The sequence below is a fragment of the Pantherophis guttatus genome, chromosome 4 (assembly GCF_059756535.1).
Source record: "Pantherophis guttatus breed Tessera chromosome 4, ASM5975653v1, whole genome shotgun sequence".
Classification (NCBI taxonomy): Eukaryota; Metazoa; Chordata; class Lepidosauria; order Squamata; family Colubridae; genus Pantherophis; species Pantherophis guttatus.
The window spans coordinates 4,383,197-4,408,269 of record NC_142066.1 but is presented as its reverse complement, the minus strand read 5'-3'; the positions used below and the strand labels follow the sequence as shown (position 1 = coordinate 4,408,269).

Sequence of the window (25,073 nt, the reverse complement as noted above, 5' to 3'; positions counted from 1 at the left end):
TTTTATTTGGTCCCACCCCCAATCTGTTGCTGCCTCCTGAGTCCCAGCTGATGACTAGAGGGAAAAAAACTGTTTAAACTCTTGCCGCGGGGCTTCAAAGGGCCGTCCTACAGCTGATCAGTGTTAAAAGCAAACAAATGAGTCAGGTCGTAAGTGCGAGGACTCATCGTAAGTGCGAGGACCTTCCAGAAATGACTCTGACCAGCTAGCCACACCCACCTAATCACATGACCTCCAAGCCACACCCACAAAATAAGCCACACCCACAGAACCGGTAGTAAAAAAATTTAGAACCACCCCTGGACGGGAGGGTGGGGTAAGGGAGGGGAGGGTAAGGAAGGGGTGGGGAGGGTAAGGGAGGGGAGGGGAGGGGAGGGGAGGGGAGGATATAGAAATAGAAATAAAATAGAAATGTAGAATAGAAGAGGAATAGAATAGAATCCCTGAAATGGCAGTCGGTGGGAATGAAACATAAGTTTTTATACCTGTAGAAATCCAGACTAAATTTCTTCCTTCTCTTGGGCAGCCCGAAAGCTCGTTCAACGTCTTGGAGATCCGAGCATTAAACCCATTGAATCACAACCAGGTAAGGAACCGCTCATTTCGCTTTTAAAAAAAAATAGTTTTATTTATTGGCTTGAGGATCGATCTTTACAAAGTTTCTTTCCTTCCTTCCTTCCCTCCTTCCTTCCTTCCTTCCTTCCTTCCCTCCTTCCTTCCTTCCCTCGCTCCTTCCCTTCCTCCCTCCTTTCTTCCTTCCTTCCTCCCTCCCTCCCTCCTTCCTTGCTTCTTTCTCTTCTTCCTTCTCTCCCTCCCTCTCTCCTTCCTTTCTTCCTACCTTCCTTCTTTCCCTTCTTCCTTCCCTCCCTCCTTCCTTCGTTCCTTCCCTCCTTCCTTCTCTTCTTCCTTCCTTCCTTCCCTCCCTCCTTCCCTTCCTCCCTCCCTCCTTTCTTCCTTCCTTCCTCCCTCTCTCCCTCCTTCCGTCCTTGCTTCTTTCCCTCCTTCCTTCTCTCCCTCCCTCTCCTTCCTTCCTACCTTCCTTCTTTCCCTCCTTCCTTCCCTCCCTCCCTCCTTCATTACTTCCCTCCTTCCTTCCCTCCTTCCTTCCTTCCTTCCCTCCTTCCTCTCCTTCCTTCCTTCTCTCCCTCCCTCTCTTCTTCCTTCCCTCCTTCCTTCCCTCCCTCCTTCCTTCTTTCCCTTCCTTCCTTCCCTCCCTCCTTCTTTCCTTCCTTCCCTCCCTCCCTCCTTCCTTCCTTCCTTGCTTCTTTCCCTCCTTCCTTCTTTCCTTCCTTTCTTCCTTCCTTCCCCCCCTCCCTCCCTCCCACCTTCCTTCCTTCCTTTCCTCCTTCTTTCCCTCCCTCCCTCCCTCCTTCCTTCCTTCCTTCCTTCCTTTCAGATCTTGGTGGAAACGGAGAAAGCCAACTATAACCTAAAATTTCCAACTCCAGAAAGTGCCGGACAAATGACTAGACATGTCAACTCCGCTTTAGCCAAAATTTTCCCGAACCCGGCTTCCATGTGAGTAAGCGAGAACAGCAAGAATGCTGGGAAAATGATCAAAAAATGCCTGGTGGGGCTTTTTTTTTGCTGAAACAGCTAGTCCTCAAGTTACAACAGTTCATTTAATGACCATTCAAAATTACAATGGAACTGAAAAGAGTGATTTACGACCATTTTTCGGACTTACGCCCATTGCAATGTCCCCTTGATCATGAGATCAAAATTCAGACTCGGGCGCTCCTGATATATAAATTGCTTTTTTTTTCCTCCCCCACCTTACTCCATTCCAGCTGCCTGATCCGTCACGGGAACGTGGAAACGCCGGAGACTTCCCGGGACGTCTCCCCCAATTCGGAAAGTTCCAATTCCACCATTCACAGCATTTGCGGTGAGAGACGGCGATCGACGCGCGGAGTCTGGCTTGGGTTCTCAGCCCCGCATCCTTGTACTCCAGAGAGTTTTCGGGCACTGCTATCTTCCTGCGAAGCAAATTTGTATGAAATTTTAATTACAGTTATGGTATATTTTCCACTTAGCCCACTGACCTGAATCCCGGAAGCGTTCTTATAAAAAGCTTACAAATTGCTTTGCTGGATACGGTGATGTCCACTTAGCTGCGTAATTCTGCTTTTAAGCGCTCGTAGCCACCGAGGCTTTAGAAGCGTATAAATCAGATTTCTGTCATCTCCTTCCCCCATCAGCCCCAGTTCTTGGCTATCAAAGGTATATTGCCTGGAGAGGCTGAGATTTCATTTCAAGGAAGCCGAACGCAGAAAAATCCATTTTAAACATCATGGTTTGCTAGTTGTTTTGTGGCTCGTTCTAAACGTTTGATAATGTTTAGGCCCGTGATGGCGAACCTATGGCACGCGTGCCACAAGTGGCACGCGGAGCCATATTAGTGGGCACACCAGCTCAACTCTGGGGCGCATGTGCGCGCCGGCCAGCTGATTTTCGGGCCTTCTGGGCCCACGAGAAGTAGGGAAACAGGCTGTTTCCTGCCTCTGGAGGGCCTGGGGGCGGGGTGGGGAAGGCCCGTTTTTCTTTCTTACCTGGCTCCAGATCCTCTCTGTGTATCTGGGAAGGGCGAAAACAGCCTTTCCCACTCCCTTGGAGGCCCTACGGAGGCTGAAAGGGCCCATTTCCCGACTCCCGGTGGGACAGGAGGTGACGTTTTTTCCTATCCCCAGCCTCCAGAGACTCCTAGAGAGGCTCCTAGAGACTTATAGAGAGGCTCCTAGAGACTCCTAGAGAGGCTCCTAGAGACTACTAGAGAGGTTCTGGAGGCTGGGGACAGCAAAAAAATGTCACTTCCTGTCCCACCGAGAGTTGGGAAATGGGCCCTTTCAGCCTCCGTAGGGCCTCCAAGGGAGTGGGAAAAGCTGTTTTCGCCCTTCCCAGATACACAGAGAGGATCTGGAACCAGGTAAGAAAGAAAAACAGGCCTACCAGGCCATCATGTGCCAGGAGCGAGGGGGGAGGGGGTCGCGCACGCATGCACGTGGGCACGTGCGCGCGCGACCCTCCCCCGCCCCCCCTCTCCTGGCACGCGATGGCAAAAAGGTTAGCCATCACTGGTTTAGGCTAAAGGTTATAAATATAAACGTTATAAACCTAGTCCGAAATGAAGGCTCTCTAGCCGTGCTTGAAGCAGAATTTGGAAGAAGCCATTTGTAAGGATCCTCAGCGAGATGTCTGTCGCCCAAGTGGTCTTCCTAAGACACCTCGCCCTCCCCTCCCAGTCGTTCCTCGCCTAGCCTGAGAAGGTAAGGGCGACGGCGGGGGATGGAGAAGCGGCCACAGCAGAGACAGAGAGAGACAGAGAGAGAGAGAGAGAGAGAGAGAGATACAGAGAGGGAGGGGAGAGGGAGAGAGAGAGAGATGTCCAAAGCGTTTTGTGGTTCCCGGTGTTTTTAAACAACTGGTTCTCTGCCTTAATGACCGGTTGGGTAAGTGTGGCTGGGGGGGGTGGTGTCATGTGACTGGTGGAAGTGAGTGATGTGGAGTTGGCCACGCCCACCCAGGTTTTGTGGCTCCCGGTGTTTTCTTTTCTGTGGGAAATGGATCCAAATGGCTCTTTTGAGTGTTTAAGGTTGCAGACTCCTGCGCTAGATTGTCTAGCTCAGGGGTGTTAAACTCAAGGCCCGCGGTCCGGATCTGGTCCACGGGGGTACTTAGATCTGGCCCGTGAGCAGAGGTGGTATTCAGCCGGTTCGTACCAGTTCAGGCGAACCGGTAGCCAAGATCGCGGCAACTCTACGACGTCCTTTTTAGGCACTTTTTCGAGGCCGGGCACGTGCGCGGAAGTCAAGCGAGCGAGCAAAGTGCACGTGCAGAAGGTGTGCGAAATGAGCGTGCGTGCACGGGGCGAACCGGTGGTAAGAATATTGGAAATCTGGAAACGGCAAGGGACCGGTCTGCAGTGCCTCTGCCAGTGAAAACGGAGCTCGGGAGGGCTGCAGGAGGACGTCGCAGCCAAAAACGGAGCCCGGGAGGGCTACACGCGGCCCTCCCGGGCTCTGTTTTCGCTGGCAGAGGCACTGCAGGACGTCAAGCTGGCCATGCCCACCCTGGCAACGCCCACCTCTGCCATGCCCACCCCTTTGGCCCCCTGAGGTCAAACACAACCCTGATCGAGTTTGACCCCCCTGGTCCAGATGCCAGGTTCGGGTTAAAGAATGAAAGAGGAACTCTGGTAAATGCAGGTTGCAAATTCAGGTCGGATCCTCAGCTTGTCAAGCTTTGCCAGGAAGGTAGTTGAGAGGGAATATAACTCTTCTTTTTTTTTTTTTTTTTTGCCTCGTCTTCAGGAGGTTTCTCGGAAACGTATGCAGCCCTTTGCGATTACAATGGACAGTCTTGTCGGGAAGAAGTTCAGTGGGTGGGTTTTCTTCATCAAAAATAACTTCTTTGCTCCCTCCCTCCCTCCTTTCCTTCATCTCCCTCTCCTTCCCTCTCTCGCCCTCTCCTCCCCTCTCCCCTCCCTTCTCCTTCCTTCCTTTGTTCCGTCCTCCTTCTCCTCTCCTCCCCTTCCTTCCCTCTCTCTCCCCCTATCCCTCTCCTCCCCTCTCCCCCTCCCTTCTCCTTCTCTCTCTCTCGCCCTCTCCTCCCCTCTCCCCTCCCTTCTTTTTCCTTTCTTTGTTACTTCCTTCCTCCTCCACCCCTCCCTTCCCCTTCCTTCCTTTCTCTCCCTCTCCTTCTCTCTCTCGCTCCCTCTCCTCTCCTCCCCCTCCCGTTCCCCTCCTTCTCTCCCTCCCTCCTTCCTCCCTCTCCTTCCCTCTCTCTTGCCCCTCCCCTCTCCTTCTTCTCCCTTTCCCCCTCCTCTCCTCTCCTTTCCTTCCTTCCTCCCTTTCTCTCCCTCCCCCTCCTTCCTTCTCCCCTCTCCTTCCTTTTTTTTTTTTTTAATTTGATTTATATGCCGCCCTTCTCCGGAGACTCAGGGCGGCTTACAATGCATGTAAGCAATAGCCTTCATACTTTTGTATATTTATACAAAGTCAGCTTATTGCCCCCACAAACTGGGTCCTCAATTTACCTACCTTAGAAAGGATGGAAGGCTGAGTCAACCTTGAGCCTTGGCGAGATTCGAACCCTGCAGTAATTGCAGGCAGCTGGTCTTAATAAGCTTAATAACAGGGTGCCTTAAACCCCTGTACTACCAAGGCTACTTTTCTCTCCCCTCCCTCTTCCCTCCCCTCCCCTCTCTCTTTCTTTCCTGCCTGCCTGCCTGCCTTCCTTCCTTTCCTCTCCCTCTCCATCTCTTTACTTCTCCATCTCCTTCCCTCTCCATCACCTCCCCTCTCCCTCTCCCAGAATGTTCCTCCAGTCCCATTTCTTCTGAGGGCTCAGCAGCCTCTTATCTATCCATTCCATACTCTGCAGCTTCCCTCCAACTCCCAAGGTCCTTCCCACAGGCCATGACAACGGGGGAGAGGAGAAGATGGGAAGAACAGGGGTACTTAAGGAGCTGCTGGAGGTCTTGGGAGGAATCTGTGGAAATTGTAAAAAATAATTGAATGTTTTCTTCTCTCTGGCCCTTCAACCATTTCCAGGATGTGGACACGATTTATCATTCCGAAGACAACCGGGAGTTCAACCTGTTGGATTTCTCTCACTTGGAAAGTCGGTGAGAAGCCACCTTTGGAGCCCTCCAGCAGTCAGGGGTCTCCCCTACCTTCTCAACCCCGTGTCCTCCTGGATTGATGGTCTCCTCTTCTTGCCGGTCCTTCCAACGGTTGCCGAGCCTGGTGCCCACAATTAGAATAGGATAGAATAACAGAATTGGAAGGGACCTTGGAGGTCTTCTAGTCCAACTCCCTGCTTAGGCAGGAAACCCGACACCACTTCAGACAAATGGTTATCCAACTTCTTCTTAAAAACTTCCAGTGTTGGAGCATTTACAACTTCTGGTGGCAAACAGTTCCACTGGTTAATTGTCCTCACTGTTAGGAAGTTTCTCCTCAGTTCTAAGTTGCTTCTCTCCTTGATTAGTTTCCACCCATCGCTTCTTGTCCTGCCCTCAGGTGCTTTGAAGAATAGCTTGACTCCCTCTTCTTTGGGGCAGCCCCTGAGATATTGGAAGACTGCTATCATGTCTCTCCTGGTCCTTCTTTTCATCAAACTAGTTATGCCCAGTTCCTGCAACCGTTCTTCATATTTATTATCCTCGAGTGAAACCTCAGAGTAGAAGAGAATTATTCTTTTTTTGAATGAAAGAAGGAAGGGGTTACTTAATCTTAATCTTAATCTATTACGGAGATCTCCAAAGTGGTGATTTGCTGGTCATCTCAGATAAAATACAGAATTTGAAAGCACTTCCTTTTTGAGGGGGAGGATGATTTCTAAAACTGGAAAATTATCAATTGGGGGAATACAAGATGGCAGCTGTCCCTTCTCTCCAAAGAACATGGGAGTTGTAGTGTCATAAATTATCCGAGGATCTGTCCTTCTTCAGTCCCTTCTTCCGTTCTCCTTTTATTTATTTTTTCCCCTCAGGGACTCCCAATGCTCTAGGACAGTGTTTTTCAACCTCTAGACTGCATGGACTTCAACTCCCAGAATTCCCCAGGCACCATTTTGGCTGGGGAATTCTGGGAGTTGAAGTCCACGCGGCTTCAAGGGATTAAGGTCAAGAAACACTGCTCTGGAATTCAAGGGTGAGTTTTAAAAGCAGAGGACAACTTTTTGAGACGAAGTATTGCCGGTTTTTCTTTCTTCTAAATTTTTTTTCCTTCTTTTTCTTCTCGTCCCAGAGACCTCGCTTTGATTGTGGCAGCTTTGGCTTACAACCAGTGGTTTACCAAACTTTACTGCAAGGATTTGCGACTGGTAGGTTCCTTCCACTGTTCTTGAGTCCTTTCTTATCTGGGGTCACCTTCTGTCCACTACAGATAGTCCTCGACTTTCAAGATGGATGGGTGGGAAGAATGGATGGATGGATAGATGGATGGTGGATAGGTGGATGGATTGCTAGAAGGGTGAGGGGTGGGTGCGTGGATAGATGGGTGGATGGATGCAAGGATGAATCAAGGGATAGATGGAAAATGGATAGATGGATGGGTGGGAAGAATGGATGGATGGATGAGTAGATGATGGGCGGATGGATGGATAGGTAGATGATGGGTGGGTGGGTGGACGGACGGACGGATGGGTGCAAAGAGGAAAGTATGAATAGATGGATGGATGGACGGACGGATGGATGGATACAAGGATAGATGAAGGAAGGGATGGATGGAAAATGGATGGGTGAGAAGAATGGATGGATGGATGAGTAGATGATGGATGGATAGATGGATGGATGAGAAGGATGGATGGATGGATACAAGGATAGATGAAGGGATGGATGGAAAATGGATGCGTGAGAAGAATGGATGGATGGATGAGTAGATGATGGATAGATGGATGAGAAGAATGGATGGATGGATGGATGAGTAGATGATGGATGGATGGATGAGTAGATGATGGATGGATGGCTAAATGGGTGAGGGGGTGGATAGATGGATGGATGCAAGAATAAATGAAGGGATAGATGGAAAATGGATAGATGGGTGGATGGGAAGAATGAATGGATGGATGAGTAGATGATGGGTGGATGGATGGATGGATAGAGGAAAGTATGAATGGATGGATGGACGGACTGATGGCTACAAGGATAGATGAAGGGATGGATGGAAAATGGATGGGTGAGAAGAATGGATGGATGGATGAGTAGATGATGGATGGATAGATGGATGGATGAGAAGGATGGATGGATGGATACAAGGATAGATGAAGGGATGGATGGAAAATGGATGCGTGAGAAGAATGGATGGATGGATGAGTAGATGATGGATAGATGGATGAGAAGAATGGATGGATGGATGGATGAGTAGATGATGGATGGATGGATGAGTAGATGATGGATGGATGGCTAAATGGGTGAGGGGGTGGATAGATGGATGGATGCAAGAATAAATGAAGGGATAGATGGAAAATGGATAGATGGGTGGATGGGAAGAATGAATGGATGGATGAGTAGATGATGGGTGGATGGATGGATGAATAGAGGAAAGTATGAATGGATGGATGGACGGACTGATGGCTACAAGGATAGATGAAGGGATGGATGGAAAATGGATGGGTGAGAAGAATGGATGGATGGATGAGTAGATGATGGATGGATAGATGGGTGAGAGGTGGATGAATGAATGGATGCAAGGATGAATGAAGGGATGACTAGAAAAATGGATGGATGGATAGTGGAATGGATGGACAGACGGATTGATCTGTCTGGGATGGATGAAAGGATGGATGGATGGAAAAATAGATGGATGGATAGGAAGAATGGATGGATGAGTAAATGAAGGATGGATGGGTAGATGGATGATGGTTTGAATGAATGGATAGGTGGATGGATGGATGAAGGGATGGATGCAAAATGGATGGGTGGGTGGGTGGGAAGAATGAATGGATGGATGAGTAGATGATGGGTGGATGGATGAATGGATGGATGAGTAGATGATGGATGGATGGACAGATGGATAAAGAGTCTGCCGGCTCAAGTCCTCCTCCTGTCTCCTTCTCTCCTTCCCCCTTTCTTTTCCCTTTTCAGGGCTCCGAGGTAGCCGAGCAGATTTTGCACACGGTGAGCAAGTCCCATCACCTGGAGGAACTGGTGCTGGACAACGCAGGGTTAAAAACGTGAGCCTCGTCCCGACTTTGACATTCCCATTGACTGACTTGCAAAGGTTGACGCTGCTGCTGCTGGGGAGCTAATTTCTCGCCTCCTTCCTCCGTTCTTATCCCTTCATCTTTATTCCTTCACAAGCGCTTCTCCGGTAAGGATTTCCCCGCCTGATCCGCTCTCCTTCTCTTTGGCCGCAGGGATTTTGCCATAAAACTCGCCAACGTTTTGCCGGAAAACCCCAATACCGCCCTCCACGTCCTGACGCTCTCGCACAACCCGCTGGAGGACAAAGGTGATTGACGGAGCTTGCCCCCAACCCCACCCCACAAGTTGGAAAGAAGGGCTTCAGCTCCCAAGATCCTGACGTCAAGAGGTGGTATTCAGCCGGTTCGGACCGGTTCGGGAGAACTGGTTGCAGTAATCGCGGGTCCTGTCCACCTGCCCTGGCTCTATGCCATCCTATTTAGGCACGTTTTTGAGGCTGGATGCATGCGTGGAAGCCGGGCGCATGCGCGGAAGGCAGGCGCCCGCATGAACTGGGCGCGCACATGTGTGAAGCGAGCATTCATGCGCGCGGCGAACCGGTAGTAACAAAATGTGAAACCCACCGCTTCTGACGTGGCTGGAGTTAGGGGTCCTGACAGTTTGGATCCCACCACATCTGGAGGGCGGGGGGTTGAAGAGAGGGGATCCAGCAATGTCCGTGAACACTGGACCCTGCAGAAGACGATCTGTGGGACGATCTAAGCTTGCTTTGAAACAGGACGGGGTCCTGGGGGGGGAAGGAGACCCTGACCCCTTTCTTCTCTCCCCCTCTGCACAGGCCTGGGTGCCCTGAGTCAGCAGCTCCTGTGTTTCCCCAAAGGCCTTAGCAAACTCTGCCTTTCCAAGACCGGCATCACTGCTAAAGGTACCCTGGGCACCATTGGGGGGAGTGCGTATGTGTGTGTGCAGTGGTGGGATTCAGCCGGTTCGCACCTATTCAGGAGAACCGGTTAAGCAGTTCGGAGAACCGGTTATTGGAAGAAATCTTATTTTTTTCCCCACTTTACAGGGCTAATCCTGTAAGGAAGGCAGAAAGGAAACATTCTGGCGGTGTTTCTAGCCTGATATTTATTGCCCTGCTTACAGAAACTGCCTCTCTGGTTAACCCTTATTACATTGTAACAGCTAGGCGAAGCGCCCATCGACGTGAGTGACGTTGAGTTGGCCACGCCCACCCAGTCACATGACCACCAAGCCACGCCTACTCAGATGGTCATTAGGGTAGAGAACTGGTTGTTAAATTATTTGAATCCCACCACTGTGTGTGTGTGTGTGTGTCTATTATGACAACTAGCCACAGAACAACTTGCCGTGGCCAACGGGACAACTCGCTGCAGGACAAGAGTTACCCCAACAACGAAGGAATAGGGGAATAGAATGATGAAAGAAAGGATGGCAAAGGAGGGATGAAATGCAAACCACAAACATTAAAAGCATTTTTTTGGATCGTTTTCAACAATTGAAATGGAATTGTTGAACTGTCCCTCAGCTGAGCGGTCTCGTGGCGAGTTGACTGCAACGAGTTGTCCGATTCCAACGGTTGGGGCAAAGGAAGTGGGCTGGAGGAGGGAGGAGGAGATGGACGAGGGATCTGGGGTTGGCTTTGCTTTACTGAAGGATCTTCATCCTTCACTCCAGGTAGCTGAGAAAGAGGGAGGGAAGAAAAAAAAGGAAAGAAGGAAGGAAGGAGGAAGGAGGGATGGAAGAAGGAGGGAAAGAAAAGGAAAAAAGGAAAAGAAGAAGGGAGGGAGGGAGGGATTGAAGGAGATGGGAATGAGAAGAACGGAAGGAAAGAAGGAAAGAAAGGAAGAGAAGAAGGAACAATGGAAGGAAGAAGGAACAAAGGGAGGAAGAGGGAGGAAGGGAAAGAAGGAAAAGAGGAAGGGAGGGAGGAAAGGAAGAAGAAAGGAAGGAAAGAAGTAGAGAAGGAAGGAAAGGAAGAGAAGGAACAAAGAAAGGAAGAAGGAACAAAGAAGAATGAATGAATAAAGGAATGGGATGAAGGAAGGAAAAGGAAGGAAGGAAGGGACGGAGGAAGGAAGGAAAGAAGAAAAAAGGAAAAGAAGAGGGAGGGAGGGAAGGAAGGAAGGAAGGAGATGGGAATGAGAAAAAAGTAAGGAAAGAAGTAGAGAAGGAAGGAAAAGAAGAGAAGAGGAAGGAACAAAGAAAAGAAGAAACAAAGAAGAATGAATAAGTGAATGGGGTGGAGGAAAGGAAGGAAGGAAGGAAGGGATGGAGGAAGGAGGGAAAGAAGAAAAAAGGAAAAGAGGGAGGGAGGGAAGGAAGGAAGGAGATGGGAATGAGAAGAAAGTAAGGAAAGAAGTAGAGAAGGAAAAAAAGGAAGAAAGAAGGAAAGAAGGAAGAAAAGAATTAATTCACTACTTTTATTTATACATTTATATTTGGATGACTCTTAAGTGGCTAACAGTTAAAACCGGAATAAAGGCACCAGATATAAATGGATCAAACATGGTTTCCTGGGAGATTGACGAATTCAACCAATCTTCTACTCCAGACCAGTATTTCTCAACCTAGGTAAATTGATGACAGGTAAATTTCAACTCCCAGAATTCCCATGTTGGCCAGGGAATTCTGGGAGTTGAAGTCCACACATCGTCAAGCCGCCAAGGCTGAGAAATACTACTTCAGGCTAACTAGGCCTCCTCCAGATAGTGAGGCCTCCGTTTCCCAGAATGTCTCCTGGACTTCAACTCCCAGGATTCCTCAGTCAGCCTAGCCATTTGCCGGGAATTCTGGGAATGGAAGTCTTCCCATCCCAATTGGGGAGGTGGGCTTTGCACGCTCGAGACCCCAAAATTGTTCTCTGCTTCCTTTTGCTCAGGACTTGCCGTTTTGTGCCAGACCTTCAGTGCCAACCCAGCCTTCACCAGTTCTCTCCGCCATCTTGACTTAAGCAAAAATCCCGGCCTTCTGGGCACTGACGAGGCAAACGTGAGTGATTGGCATCTCATCCCTTGGTCTGAAATGGTAGAGGGCTTCTTCCCTGTGCAGCGGGTTGGACTAGAAGACCTCCAAGGTCCCTTCCAACTCAGTTATTCCCCCACCTCTTCCCCTCCACGTCCTCCTCTTCCTCCTCCTTTCTTCTTTCTTCTTCCTTCTTCTCCTTTCTTCCTTCTCTTCTCCTCCTTTCTTCTTCCTCCTCCTCCTTTCTTCTTCCTTCTTTCTTCCTCCTCCTCCTTTCTTCTTTCTTCTCCTCCTTTCTTCTTCTTGCTCCTCCTCTTTCCCCTCCTCTTCCTCCGCCTCCTCCTTTCTTCCTCCTCCTCCTCCTCTTTTCTTCTTCCTTCTCCTCCTTTCTTCCTTCTCTTCCTCCTCCTCCTTTCTTCTTTCTTCTCCTTTCTTCTTTCTTCTCCTCTTTTCTTCTTCTTGCTCCTCCTCTTTCCCCTCCACTTTCCCCTCCACTTCCTCCTCCTCCTCCTTTCTTCCTCCTCCTTTCTTCCTTCTCTTTCCCCTCCTCCTTTCTTCTTCTTGCTCCCCCTCTTCCTCCTCCTCCTTTCTTCCTCCTCCTCCTCCTTTCTTCTTCCTTCTCCTCCTTTCTTCTTTCTCTTCCTCCTCCTCCTTTCTTCTTCTTGCTCCTCCTTTCCCCCCTCCTCTTCCTCCTCCTCCTCCTTTCTTCCTCCTCCTCCTTTCTTCTTCCTCCTCCTCCTCTTTTCTTCTTCCTTCTCCTTTCTTCCTTCTCTTTCTCCTCCTCCTTTCTTCTTTCTCTCCTCCTCTTTCCCCTCCTCTTCCTCCTCCTCCTCCTTTCTTCCCCCTCCTCCTCCTCCTCTTTTCTTCTTCCTTCTCCTCCTTTCTTCCTTCTCTTCCTCCTCCTCCTTTCTTCTTTCTCTCCTCCTCTTTCCCCTCCTCTTCCTCCTCCTCCTCCTTTCTTCCTCCTCCTCCTCCTTTCTTTCTGCTCCTCCTCCTCTTTTCTTCTTCCTTCTCCTCCTTTCTTCCTTCTCTTCCTCCTCCTCCTTTCTTCTTCTTGCTCCTCCTTTCCCCCTCCTCTTCCTCCTCCTCCTCCTTTCTTCCTCCTCCTCCTCCTCTTTTCTTCTTCCTTCTCCTCCTTTCTTCCTTCTCTTCCTCCTCCTCCTTTCTTCTTCTTGCTCCTCCTTTCCCCCTCCTCTTCCTCCTCCTCCTCCTTTCTTCCTCCTCCTCCTCCTCCTCTTTTCTTCTTCCTTCTCCTCCTTTCTTCCTTCTCTTCCTCCTCCTCCTTTCTTCTTCTTGCTCCTCCTTTTCCCCCTCCTCTTCCTCCTCCTCCTCCTTTCTTTCTGCTCCTCCTCTTTTCTTCTTCCTTCTCCTCCTTTCTTCCTTCTCTTCCTCCTCCTCCTTTCTTCTTCTTGCTCTTCCTTTTTCCCCTCCTCTTCCTCCTCCTTCTTTTTGAGAAGAGATCGGACAACCATTTGTCTGAAATGGTAAAAGGTTTCTGAATTAAGGAATTGGACTTTCACCTCTGTGATTCTGTCATCCAGCTGCAATCGGGGAGCCAGATCACACCATTGTCCAGAAAAAATCTCTTTCTGGATGTGAATTCCAACTTTGGACGGAGGGAGACACAACATTATAATCTCCTCATATCTCCAGAATCTGGAATGTTCCAACAGGAGAAAACCCAAAATTAGACAAGTAAAAAAACTAGAACAACAACAACTGTAGAAGTACAAAGAGTCCTCGACTTACAACCATTCGTTAAGGGACGGTTCAAAGTTACAACGGCACTGAAAAAAAAGTACCATGACTTATTCTCACACTTACGACCAGCAATCCAGCCTTCTTGCCATCACGGGATCAAAATTCAGACGCTGGCCAATCGATTCATACTTACAACGGTCGCAGCATCACGCAATCCCCTTTTGTGACCCTCTGACAAGCCAAGTCAATCAGGGAGGGGGGGAGCCAGATTCACTTAACAACTGTTTCACTCACTTAAAAAATGGCAGGGGTTCACTCCACCACGGTGGCAAAAAAAAACGTCGTAAAGTGAAGCAAAGTTCACTTCCCAAACGTTTCCCTGAGCACTGTGACAGTGGGGACACGGCAACCGTCATAAATACGAGACAGGTGCCAAGCGTCTGAATTTTAACCGGGAAGGGACGGATGCTGCAACGGTCGTAAGTGTGAAAAACAATCATAATTCACTTTTTTGCCGTTGTAAGGTTGAAAGGACACTAAATGAACTGTTTTATGTCTACCTGTATAAACTGGTTTGTTTACGCCTTTCCATCTTGGTCTCCTTACAGAGTTTCTACTCATTCCTGGCACAGCCTAATGCACTGATTCACCTGGACGTATCCTCCACGGATTGTGCTGTAGACGCAGTAAGGATTTCAGCGAACGGATATGGGGACAGGTTGGCTATGGCAGGAGTCCCCAATCCCCGGGCCCCCGGCCCTTTACCGGGCCGTGAACCATTCGGAATCGGGCTTCACCAGCTGCGCATGCAGGCAGCTCCGTTCTTGGTCAAATGGAGCTGACGGGCGCCTGCCACTCACACAGAACAATCTGCCAAGCCAGAAAAGTTGGGGACCGCAGGCTACGGTGTAGCTATGGCAGAGGTGTCCAACTCAAGGGGGGGAGGGGGCCGGATCCGGCGCGCAGGGTGTTTAGATCTAGCCCGCGGAGCTACCCTGGAAACAGCGAAGAACCAGCCCGTGGTGCCTCTGCCAGTGAAAATGGAGCGGCCCTCCCCAAACTTTGTTTTCGCTGGCAGAGAGTTGCAGGAGGCCGCTGCAGCTGAAAACCGTTTTCGCTGGCAAAGCGCTCGGACCGGCGAAAACAGAGCTCCCAGAGGGCTGCAGGAGGCCGTCACAGCAGTAAACGGGGCACGGGTGGGGGGGAACACACGCGCCCTCCCCAAACTCCATTTTCACTAGTGGAAGGTTGTAGGAGGCCGTGGCAGCTGAAAATGGAGCTCGTTTTTGCTGGCGGAGTGCTCGGGCCACCACAGGCGCCTCCCCGACACGAGCTGGCCACGACCCCCCTGGCCACGCCTTCCACCCCTGAGGTCAAACACAACCCTGATGCGGCCCTCAATGAAATCGAATTTGACATCTCTGTCCTACGGCGTTGCGGGTTGCCAACTTTGGATGGTGTCCTGGCAGAGGTGAAATGCTCCCGGTTCAGACCGGATTGCCCGATCCGGTAGCGACAGCGGCGGGTGGTTCGGAGAACCGGTAGCAAAAATCCCTGCGCCCCCCCCTACACCACCATGCCCAGCGGAGCCGCACGATCCTCAGAGGCTTTTTTTTTTTTTTACTTTTAAAAGCATTTTTTCTACAACCTCTTCCGCCGAAAAAATGCTTTTAAAAGTAAAAAAAAAATTAAAAAAGCCTCTGAAGATCGCGCGGCTCAGCTGGGATCGTCAGAGAGGCTTTTCAAAGCATTTTTTTTCTGCAACCTCTTCGGCCAAAGAGGTGGTAAAACAAAATGCTTTGAAAAGCCTCTGACGATCCCAGCTGTGTTGCCTGATCGGCAGAGGCTTTTCAAAGCATTTTTTGAGAAACTAATAACAAAAATCTATAACTTCTTACTGGCATATAAATTAGAGGAGGAGATAGTCAAGGAAAATATGATTACGTGGGCGATGAATTTCGGATACCCTATAGAACTAAACAAATGGGGAAAACTATGGAAAATTAACAGCAAACTAACACTATCAGTACCGTACAAAGAAAATATCTACAAGATGTTTTATAGATGGCATCTCCCACCGGCACGGATCTCCAAAATGTTCCCCAATACATCTTCACTCTGCTGGAAATGCAAAGCACAAAAAGGGACATACTAGCACATGTGGTGGTTGTGTCCCAAAGCCAAACAATTCTGCGGCTTTTTTTTTTTTTTTTTTTTTGTAGCTTTTTAGTGCGCTGCTGCACGGCTGCTGCCCTCGTCTCTGCTACCTCAATCTTTCGCGAAACACCTTTCCCCACCGGTAAGGATAATATTGTTTTTAACACCTGCAAAGGGAGAGCGGAGGGATGCGTGTGTCTTTTTCTGGCTAAGAAATAAGAGGAATCCTCTCTTCCCCCCCCCCCCACTCACCACCACCACCACCCCTGGCCAGGAAGGGAAAAGAATTCCCACCCTCTCTGAAGCAGTTTTTCTGCAGTGCCTACTCACTCAACTATGTGAACCTATCCGGCATCAGGGTCCCCGTAGAAGCCTTGCGGTGAGTCTCAAGCACGGTCTCGGGGCCCCACGTTGGGCTGCGCCTGGAACAAAACCGGGGGTGTGATTGTCTTGTGTGCAATTTCACTGGGGGAGGGGGTCGAGTCACAAAAAGGAGCCCACGACCCTGCGAGGTGGGTGGGTTGAGAGAGAGAGGGAGGGGGGACTGGTCCAAAGTTAGCCAGTTGGCTTCCACGCGTAAGGCGAGACTAGAACTCACCCTCTCCTGGTGATTGGCCCAAAGTGACCCAGCTTTATTTCATACCTAAGGCAGGACTACATGATTGGGCCAAGGCAGGACTTGGTGATTGGGCCAAAATCACCCATCCGGCTTTTGTGTCTAAGGCGGGACTAGAACTCAGAGTCATCTGGTGATTGGTGCGAAGTCACCCAGCCGGCTTTCATGCCTAAGGCGGGACTAGAACTCACCACCTCCTAGTGATTGGCTTAAAGTGACCCAGCCATATTTCATACCTAAAGCAGGACTAGAACTCACCGTCTCCTAGTGATTGGCTCAAAGTGACCCAGCCATATTTCATACCTAAGGCAGGACTAGAACTCACTGTCTCCTGGTGATTGGCCCAAAGTCACCCAGTCACATTTCATACCTAAGGCAGGACTAGAACTCACAGTCACCTGGTGATTGGGCCAAAATCACCCATCCGGCTTTTGTGTCTTAAGGCGGGACTAGAACTCACAGTCACCTGGTGATTGGCCCAAAGTCACACATCTGGCTTTCATGCCTAAGGTGGAACTAGAACTCACATCTCCTGCTTTCTAGAGTGGTACCTTAACCACTAGACCAAACTGTCTCTCAAATACATGTTATTTGCACGTGTGTTGTGAGTGTTTGTTGGGACAACAGAGGCATTAACGGAATAACAATTTCACCCCATTCCTGACTTTGTACATTTTTTTTGTGGTTTAGCCTTTTAACTTCATTTTGTTTATAAACATTTGGTGGTTTGATCGGCCACCCTGTTAAATTAAATTAAACTTCCCTCTTTAAAGGCTTAAGAGACTAGGGAAAATATACATGCCGAAACATTGAAAAGCAATAATCTGTGTTTTCATCCTTCACGCAGGTCTCTTATGCAAGGTTTGTCTGCCAACACCCACCTCAGTGACCTGCACCTGGATTTGAGCGGATGTGAGGTAAAATTGGGATATGGGGATGAAATCTATCTATATATATGCGAAATACCTCTCACGCATCATCACGAAATCTCCAGAACCGTAAAGCCTACAAACTTGAAATTTGGCACGTATGTTCCTCTTGGCTTCCAGGTGCTTGCTAAGAAAGGATTTTTCGAAATGACCATCAGATCGCTAGTATTTCTTATATTTACGGTCTGATGCTAAGGAGTTAGACGTTCTACTCCCCCTCCCCACCTGAAAAGAACTCTGTTCCAACTGCCACTTGGGCAAGGGCGTGGCCAGCGTGTGACTCATCCGGCCTGCGGGCTGGGAGTTTAGACTTTCTACTTCCCCTCCCCACCTGAAAGGGAGAGAAGGGGATAAGATAGGAGAGGCCTCTGTGGGGCAAGCCTGAGGAGGAGAAGGGGAGAGGAGAGGATCAGTGGGGCCAGCCTGAGAGAGAGAAGGAGGATAGGACAGGAGAGACTTCTGTGGGGCAAGCCTGAGGGAGAGAAGGGGAGAGGCTGATCGTAACTACTCATTAATGTTCAAGCTTTAACTGTCAATTTATCAAGACCGATCACATAGTTTCGTAGCGAAGCACGGTATCCAGCTACTAGTTAGGATATAAAATTAAGATACTTTTCCATGAAGTGCATAAAGCTTTTGGCACATCTCTCCTTCGACCAGCCTCTCTAACAGAACAGAACAGAACAGAACAGAACAGAACAACAGAATAGAACAGAACAGAACAGAACAACAGAACAGAACAGAACAGAACAGAACAGAACAGTTGAAAGGAACCTTATAGGTCATCTAGTCCAACCCCCCGCCTAAGCAGGAGACTCTGAGAACTTCCACACTCAAACTTTACATAAAGTTTAAACTTTATACTGCTGGTCCTTGGATTACGGCCACAAGTGAGCCCAAAATTTATGTCGCTAAGTGAAACATTTGTGAAGTGAGTTTATCCCATTTTACCCACTTTTCTGGTCTTGCCACGTTGGTTAATGTCAGGTTTCGATGTTGTCTCAAATAAATTGCATTTCCAAACAGATGGTCTTTGATGAAATCTTTCATTTATTAAGCACGACAATCTGTCCCCGATTATGTCGAAGCCAACACTGACTTCCTGACCCCCAAACCTTCCCTTTCCGTTCCCCAGTTCTCTGCGTCTCATTGGCCATCTTCCAAATCAATCTCCCCATATCTACTACTTCAGCTCCCAGGAATGTCCCCCCTCCCAACCCATCTCCTAGGGGATATTATCTTCAGGGAAAATAAGTAGATGAAAAGTCAAGCATCCTCTTGCCAGCTGCCCCCTCTTCTCCTCCTTATGTCAGCACTGGAACGAATGTAGTGCTGACAGTTAAGTGAATTGCTACAGTTCTTAAATTAGGAACCCAGTTGTTAAGTGGGTTCAAAATGGCAATAAAGTTATTATTCTATTCTATTCTATTCCATTCCATTCCATTCCATTCCATTCCATTCCATTCCATATTTTCTATTCTATTCCATTCTATTCTATTCTATTTTATTCTATTCTATTCTTCTGTTCTATTCCATTCCATATTTTCTATTCTATTCTATTCTATTCTATTCTATTCTATTCTATTCTATTCTATTCTATTCTTCTATTCTATTCTTATTCTATTCTTCTATTCTATTCTATTCCATTCCATATTTTCTATTCTATTCTATTCTATTCTATTCTATTCTATTCTATTCTATTCTATTCTATTCTATTCTATTCTATTCTATTCTATTCTAATTCTATTCTATTTTATTCTATTTTATTCTATTCTAATTCTATTATATTGTATTCTAATTCTGTTCTATTCTATTCTATTCTGTTCTATTCTATTCTATTCTATTCTATTCTATTCTATTCTATTTTATTCTATTCTAATTCTATTATATTGTATTCTAATTCTGTTCTATTCTATTCTATTCTATTCTATTCTATTCTATTCTTATTCTATTCTTCTATTCTATTCTATTCCATTCCATATTTTCTATTCTATTCTATTCTATTCTATTCTATTCTATTCTATTCTATTCTAATTCTATTCTATTTTATTCTATTTTATTCTATTCTAATTCTATTATATTGTATTCTAATTCTGTTCTATTCTATTCTATTCTATTCTATTCTATTCTATTCTATTCTATTCTATTCTAATCTAATTCTATTCTATTTTATTCTATTCTAATTCTATTATATTGTATTCTAATTCTGTTCTGTTCTATTCTATTCTATTCTATTCTATTCTATTCTATTCTATTCTATTCTATTCTATTCTATTCTATTCTATTCTATTCTATTCTGTTCTATTCTGTTCTAAATAAATACCAATTTCTTTTTGCCTTTCTATGTTAGCTCCGTTCTCCGGGAGCTCAAGTCCTTCAAGAACAGATGCCCGGAATAAACGCCCTGAGCGGTCTCGATATTTCAGATAATGGTGAGTCTCAAAAATCCGGTTTGGATGCAAAGGTAGAATCGGAGAATCGTCACTTTGTCTGGTCCAACCCTTTGCCATATGCAGGGAAATTGCCAGCAGTCCCTGACTTAACAACCACATTCCGAATTGGCAAGTTCATGCCCGGTAGCCCTTGACTTATGACCGTAACCGAGCCCCAGGTTTCTGTGGCTAAGCGAGACAGTTGTGAAGTGAGTTTTGACCCGTTTTACGATCTCTCTTGCCACCGTCATGAACTGAAGCCAGATTCTCTTAACAACCATGTTGCTAAGTTAACAATTGCAACAATTCTCAACATCCGTGGCAAGAAATGTGGGGCTCCGTTGTGGTCGTACGTCGGGGACTACTTGGAAATAGAAATAAACGACAGGTCGTCCTTGAGTTACGTCCACAACAGAGCCCAACATTTATGTTGCTAAGTGAAACATTTGTTAAATGAGTTTGCCCCCTTTTTACGACATTTTTTGCCCTGGTTGTTAAGTGAATCACCGCAGTTGTGAAGTTAGTTACACGGTTGTTAAGTGAATCACTGCAGTTTTTAAATGAGTAACACGGTTGTTAAGTGAATCTGGCTTTCCCCATCGACTTACGGGACCGCCTTCTGCCACCAATAGCCTCCCACCGGCCGGTTCGCTCCCACAGAGAGGGCCTCCTCAGGGTGCCGTCGGCCAGACAATGCCGGCTGATGACCCCCAGGAGGAGAGCCTTCTCTGTGGTGGCACCTACCCTATGGAACAATCTACCCCCAGAGATACGAGTGATCTCCGACCTTCGGATTTTTCGTCGGGCCCTAAAAACTCATTTTTTCCAGTTAGCCGGTCTGTCTTGATTTTAGGGTTAGTTTTAAAATTTTAATATTGATTTTAATTGATAAGTTTTAAATTATGGGCCAAATTTATAAATTATTTTAACTTTATTTTTTAACTGTGATGTTTTGTATAGATGTTTTTATCTTGGCTATTCACCGCCCTGAGTCCGCAAGGAGAAGGGCGGTATAGAAATTTGAATAAAGTAAAGTTTGAATAAAGTAAAGACTTGGCTTGTCAGGTCGCAAAAACTGATCAGATGACTCCATCTGCGACCGTCATAAATATAAGTCAGTTGCCAAGCATCTGAATTTGGATCACATGACCACGGGGCATGCTATCACGGTCCTAAGTGTGAAAAATGGCCCTCTGAATTTTTTCAATGCCATTATTGTAACTTCGAGCAGTCACTAAGTGAACTGTTCATAAGATGAGGATTACCTGTACAAGGAAATAAACACGATCGGTTACTGCTTTCTCATCCCAACAGGCTTCGATGCAGATTTGATCACTTTGCTTCCGGCGTTGAGTAAGAACAAATCTTTGAAACATCTCTGGCTCGGAAAGAATTTCAACGTCAAATCCCGGTGAGTGTTTGCGGGGAAACAGGTGCCATTTTCCTGCACCCAGTGAGGCTAAGAGTTTTTCGGGTTGGGCCACAATCTAATGATGACGTCGTTCCAAAGTATAAAAATATTAATGGATGGTATAGAGGAGAAAACGAAAAATATTCTGCAAAGAACAACGAATAAAGACCAAACGGCCCAGGAATTGGTAGAAAGGATAGAAAGATTGGATGAAATCAGAGGTGGGATTCAGCCGGTTCGGACCGGTTCAGGCAAACCGGTAGCGGAAATCGCGGATGGGTCCACCCCACCGCCCCGGCTCTATGCCGTCCTATTTAGGCACGTATTTGAGGCCGGGCGCACGCGCGGAAGGCAGGACCACGCGTAAACTGGGCCCAATGCGTGAACGGGCACGGTAGGCCCGTTTTTTGCTCTCCTCAGCCTCCAGAGCCTTTCTAGGAGTCTGGGGAGGGCAAAAACGGCCTTCCCCACCCCCACCCCCACTTAGCCACAGAAACGTCGGGTTCAATTGTGGTCCTAAGTTGAGGACAGCCTTGTAACGAGTGCAATTCCTTCCCAGTTTCGAGGAGGAGAAGAGGATGGGGATATTGAGGACGATGTAATGTTGACAGGAGCCATTTTTAATCTTTTTACCTCAGGACCCTGGAAGAAATTCTCCAGAAGTTAGTGCAATTTATCCAAGAAGAAGAGTGTGTAAGTTCTTGGCCGGTGCAAAACATAATTCACTAGAATTATTATTAATATTATTTACGGGGCTTTTGAGTTGTTTTTCATTTAATGACCTCGTAATCCCTTGCGGGGTGGAGTCTGCACAGCTGAATGGAGCTGAGTGTTTTACTGGCCGGATGCCCTTCCTGTTGCCAGTGCGGAGTTTTATTCAGCAGATATATATTCTCATTGTGCCCAGAGAGAGAAATATCAGCCTCTACCTAGGATCGAACTCACAGCCTCCTGATTGTGAGGCAAGAGCTCCACCTCTAGGCCACCGCACCACAGGGCTTATGAGTTGTTCCTAGCAAAATGTGTTTATTTATTTTATTTATTTATTTATTATTTCGATTTCTATACCGCCCTACTCCCGAAGGACTCAGGGCGGTGTACAGCCAGACAATAAAAACACATCCATACAAAATTTAAAAGTAGAATAAAATCAAATTAAATAGTTTTGGCTCCGACAAATTTAAAACCCCGAACTGTTTAAAACCAATTTAAGTGTTAAGTTGAAGGTGGTTCTGGGGCGACGAGAAAGAGGGGTAGAAGCTGATTTTTTTTTAGGGGATTCAAAATGGCTGCTCAACCCCTCTCCCCTTTCTCTCCTCCTCCTCTCTCTCCCCCCCACCCCCCACAACAAAGTCCTTACAGTCCTTTTCAGTGGCCGATTCCCGTCTGAAAACCCGTTGTAGCATCCTGATCAACGCTCTAGGGAGCAACACTTGTTTGACCAAAGTGGACCTGAGCGGGAACAACATGGAAGATCTCGGTGCCAAGATGTTGTCCAAAGCTCTGCAGATCAACAGCACACTCAGGTAAGTAGGCCTGAAGGCAGAGGTGGTAATCAGCCGGTTCGGATCGGTTCAGGCGAACCGGTTGCGGAAACCCCAGGTCTATGCTCTCCTATTTAGGCACATATTTGAGGCCCGGCGCATGCGCGGAAGGCATGCGTGTGAGCAAAGGGCGTGCATGAAAGGCCGGGGCCACATTTTCAGTGCTGGGCAAACTGGGAGGTAAATTATGAGCATCCCATCTCTGCCTAAAGGACACGTCTGACGGCAGCAGAAGCTTCAAAGATGGAGTCTGGCTACGAGAAGACTCAACGGATGCATCCACGGGGAGAAAACTCACTCTAAACCCGACTGTCTTCCTCTTTTTTAGGAGCATTTCCTGGGACAGGAATGGGACCACTGCCCAAGGCTTCCAGGACATCGCCAGGGCCTTGGAGAAGTGAGTGAGCAGGGGTGTCCATCTGAAAAGAGAAGGATGAACCTTCTCTGGATGGTGGTTTTCGAGCCACTGGAGACAAGGAGCCAACCGTCCGTTTGAGGGTGCCGGAGTCCTTCTTAAAACATCAGTCGGGAAGGACCCGTAGTTCAGCTGGGCAGAGAGGAAGACAGAGAGGAGGAGAAGAGGTGGAGAAGAAGATGGAGATGGAGAGGGAGGGAGAAGGAGAAGAAAAATAGCAATAGATGGAGAAGAAGGAGGAGGAAAAGGAGAAGAAGGGATAGAGAAGAAAGGAGATGGAGGAGGAGGGATGGAGGAGGAGGAGGAGAAGGAATAGAAGAGGAAGGGATGGAGGAAGAGAAGATATGGAGGAGGAGGAGGAGGAGGAGAGGAAGGGAAGGAGAAGAGGGGGAAGGAAAGAGGGAGGGAGGGAGGAAGAGAAGAAAGAGGGAGGGAGAGAAGGAAGGGAGGGAGGAAGATGGAGGGAGGGAGGGAGGGAGGGGAAAGAAGATGGTGGAAGTTGGAAGGAAGATGGAGGGAGGAAGGAAGGATGAGAGAGGGAGGGAGGGGAAGGAAGGAAGGAAGACGGAGGGCTGCAGGGAGGGTGGGTAGAAGGAAAGAAGGAAGAAGGAGGAGAAGGAAAGAAGGAAGGAAAGGAGAGAAGGAGGGAGAGAGGAAGGAAGGAAGGAAGGGCCATGGTGGCACAGTGGTTAGAATATCGTATTGCAGGCAAATTCTGCCGCTCTGCCAGCAGTTTGATCCTGACCGGCTCAAGGTTGACTCAGCCTTCCGTCCTTCCGAGGTGGGTAAAATGAAGACCCAGATCGTTGTGGGGCCATAAGGCAGACTCTGTAAACCTCTTAGAGAGGGCTGTAAAAGCACCACGAAGCGGTATATAAGTCTAAGTGCTATTGCTATTAACAACTGTCTCGCTTAGCAAAAATTAGGAAATGTTGAACTTCATTATGGTCGTAAGTCCAGGATTAGCTGTACGCCGTTGGCACCTCGCATGTCGCTCGGGCCTGATTAAAAACAGATTTTTTTTTTCAAATTGTCTTCTTCTTCAGCAACTACACACTCAAGTTTATGGCGTTGCCCATGAGTGACATCAACACGGCGTACCGCAATGCCCCCGACCGGACGGACGAGGTTTGGCAAAAGGTGAGCCCCCCCTCCCAGCGATCTGGTATTATTACTTAATTAATTAATTAATTAACCAGTGGAACGATTTGCCACGAGAAGGAGGCTTTGGCGGTTAAAACTGAAGAAGTCCTTTGACAGGCAAGATGTTGTAGCAGACAATTTTATGTACTATGCTTAGATCGGACCTCAGGCGGCGCAGTTCCAGATTGTCCAAGCCCAAAATTTTAAGCCTGGTGGCATAAGGGATTCTGTTGTGAGTAGAGAAGTGGAGGACTCTTCACGTGAAATACCTCTGAACCCGCTCAATCATGCTATTAGTTGTTGCAATTTAGTTGTTCTGTTGTGGCCTGCCAGAGCTGGTGGCAGACTCAGACAGTGAGGAGGTTGGGGAGGAACATGGGCCAGTCCTGGAGTCTGGGGAAGGCTCTGATGAGGGCTCTGCGTCAGAGGCAGAGAGGGGGCCAGGGCCGTCTGACAGTTGTCAGCTGCCTTCGGAGTCGGACATCAGTGGGGCAGAAGAACAGCTGGGGCCTGTTCCCAGTGTGCGCATGCGTAGAGCTGCCAGGAGAAGGGAACAGCTAAAGAACAAGGGTCAGCTCAGGAGTAAAGCCACAGGTGGACGGTGAATGGCCCCTTCCATAGGGAATAAAGAGGAGCGAAAGGGGAGTGGAGTTTGCAGGAGGCCCCCAGTTCGTGGCCTGGCAGCTCTCCAAGCCAGATAAGGTCTGTGACTGTAAATTCTCCCTTGAAAGACTTTGCTGGATGTGAATGAGAGGAATTCACAGTAACTTAATAAAAAGGTTTTTTTTTGTTGGGACAAGGAGTTTGCTTCATGCTCTTGGGAAGCCTAGGTCAGAACATGTTCTGTCTTCACGACTATCTCAGTCTTCTCATCCCTTCTGCAATTCAGCTGTTCTGTCTTCACCGCTATCTCCATTTTTCATCCCTTCTGCAATTCAGTTGTTCTGTCTTCACCGATACCTCCATTTTTCATCCCTTCTGCAATTCAGCTGTTCTGCCTTCACCGCTGTCTCCATTTTTTCATTCCTTCTGCAATTCAGCTGTTCTGTCTTTACCGTTATCTCCGTCTTCTCGTCCCTTCTGCAATTCA

General features: G+C 47.9%; 1 protein-coding gene across 9 annotated transcripts in view; it reads left to right on the top strand.

Moving 5' to 3' along the window:
* Window positions 1-25,073, top strand: part of CARMIL3 (capping protein regulator and myosin 1 linker 3) — an 83,459-nt gene that overhangs the window by 27,906 nt on the left and 30,480 nt on the right. For all 9 annotated transcript variants that reach the window (XM_060684783.2, XM_087891716.1, XM_060684784.2 and 6 more), the window contains exons 4-23: window positions 527-586; window positions 1,397-1,518; window positions 1,791-1,888; window positions 4,311-4,381; window positions 5,553-5,626; window positions 6,753-6,828; window positions 8,591-8,679; window positions 8,863-8,957; window positions 9,489-9,575; window positions 11,553-11,662; window positions 13,945-14,022; window positions 15,559-15,635; window positions 15,768-15,872; window positions 16,957-17,026; window positions 19,389-19,470; window positions 20,785-20,881; window positions 21,520-21,574; window positions 22,235-22,407; window positions 22,754-22,822; window positions 23,887-23,980. In XM_060684783.2, the coding sequence (XP_060540766.2) occupies window positions 527-586; window positions 1,397-1,518; window positions 1,791-1,888; window positions 4,311-4,381; window positions 5,553-5,626; window positions 6,753-6,828; window positions 8,591-8,679; window positions 8,863-8,957; window positions 9,489-9,575; window positions 11,553-11,662; window positions 13,945-14,022; window positions 15,559-15,635; window positions 15,768-15,872; window positions 16,957-17,026; window positions 19,389-19,470; window positions 20,785-20,881; window positions 21,520-21,574; window positions 22,235-22,407; window positions 22,754-22,822; window positions 23,887-23,980 (1,782 nt within the window). The remainder of the gene's footprint in view (window positions 1-526; window positions 587-1,396; window positions 1,519-1,790; window positions 1,889-4,310; window positions 4,382-5,552; window positions 5,627-6,752; window positions 6,829-8,590; window positions 8,680-8,862; window positions 8,958-9,488; window positions 9,576-11,552; window positions 11,663-13,944; window positions 14,023-15,558; window positions 15,636-15,767; window positions 15,873-16,956; window positions 17,027-19,388; window positions 19,471-20,784; window positions 20,882-21,519; window positions 21,575-22,234; window positions 22,408-22,753; window positions 22,823-23,886; window positions 23,981-25,073) is intronic.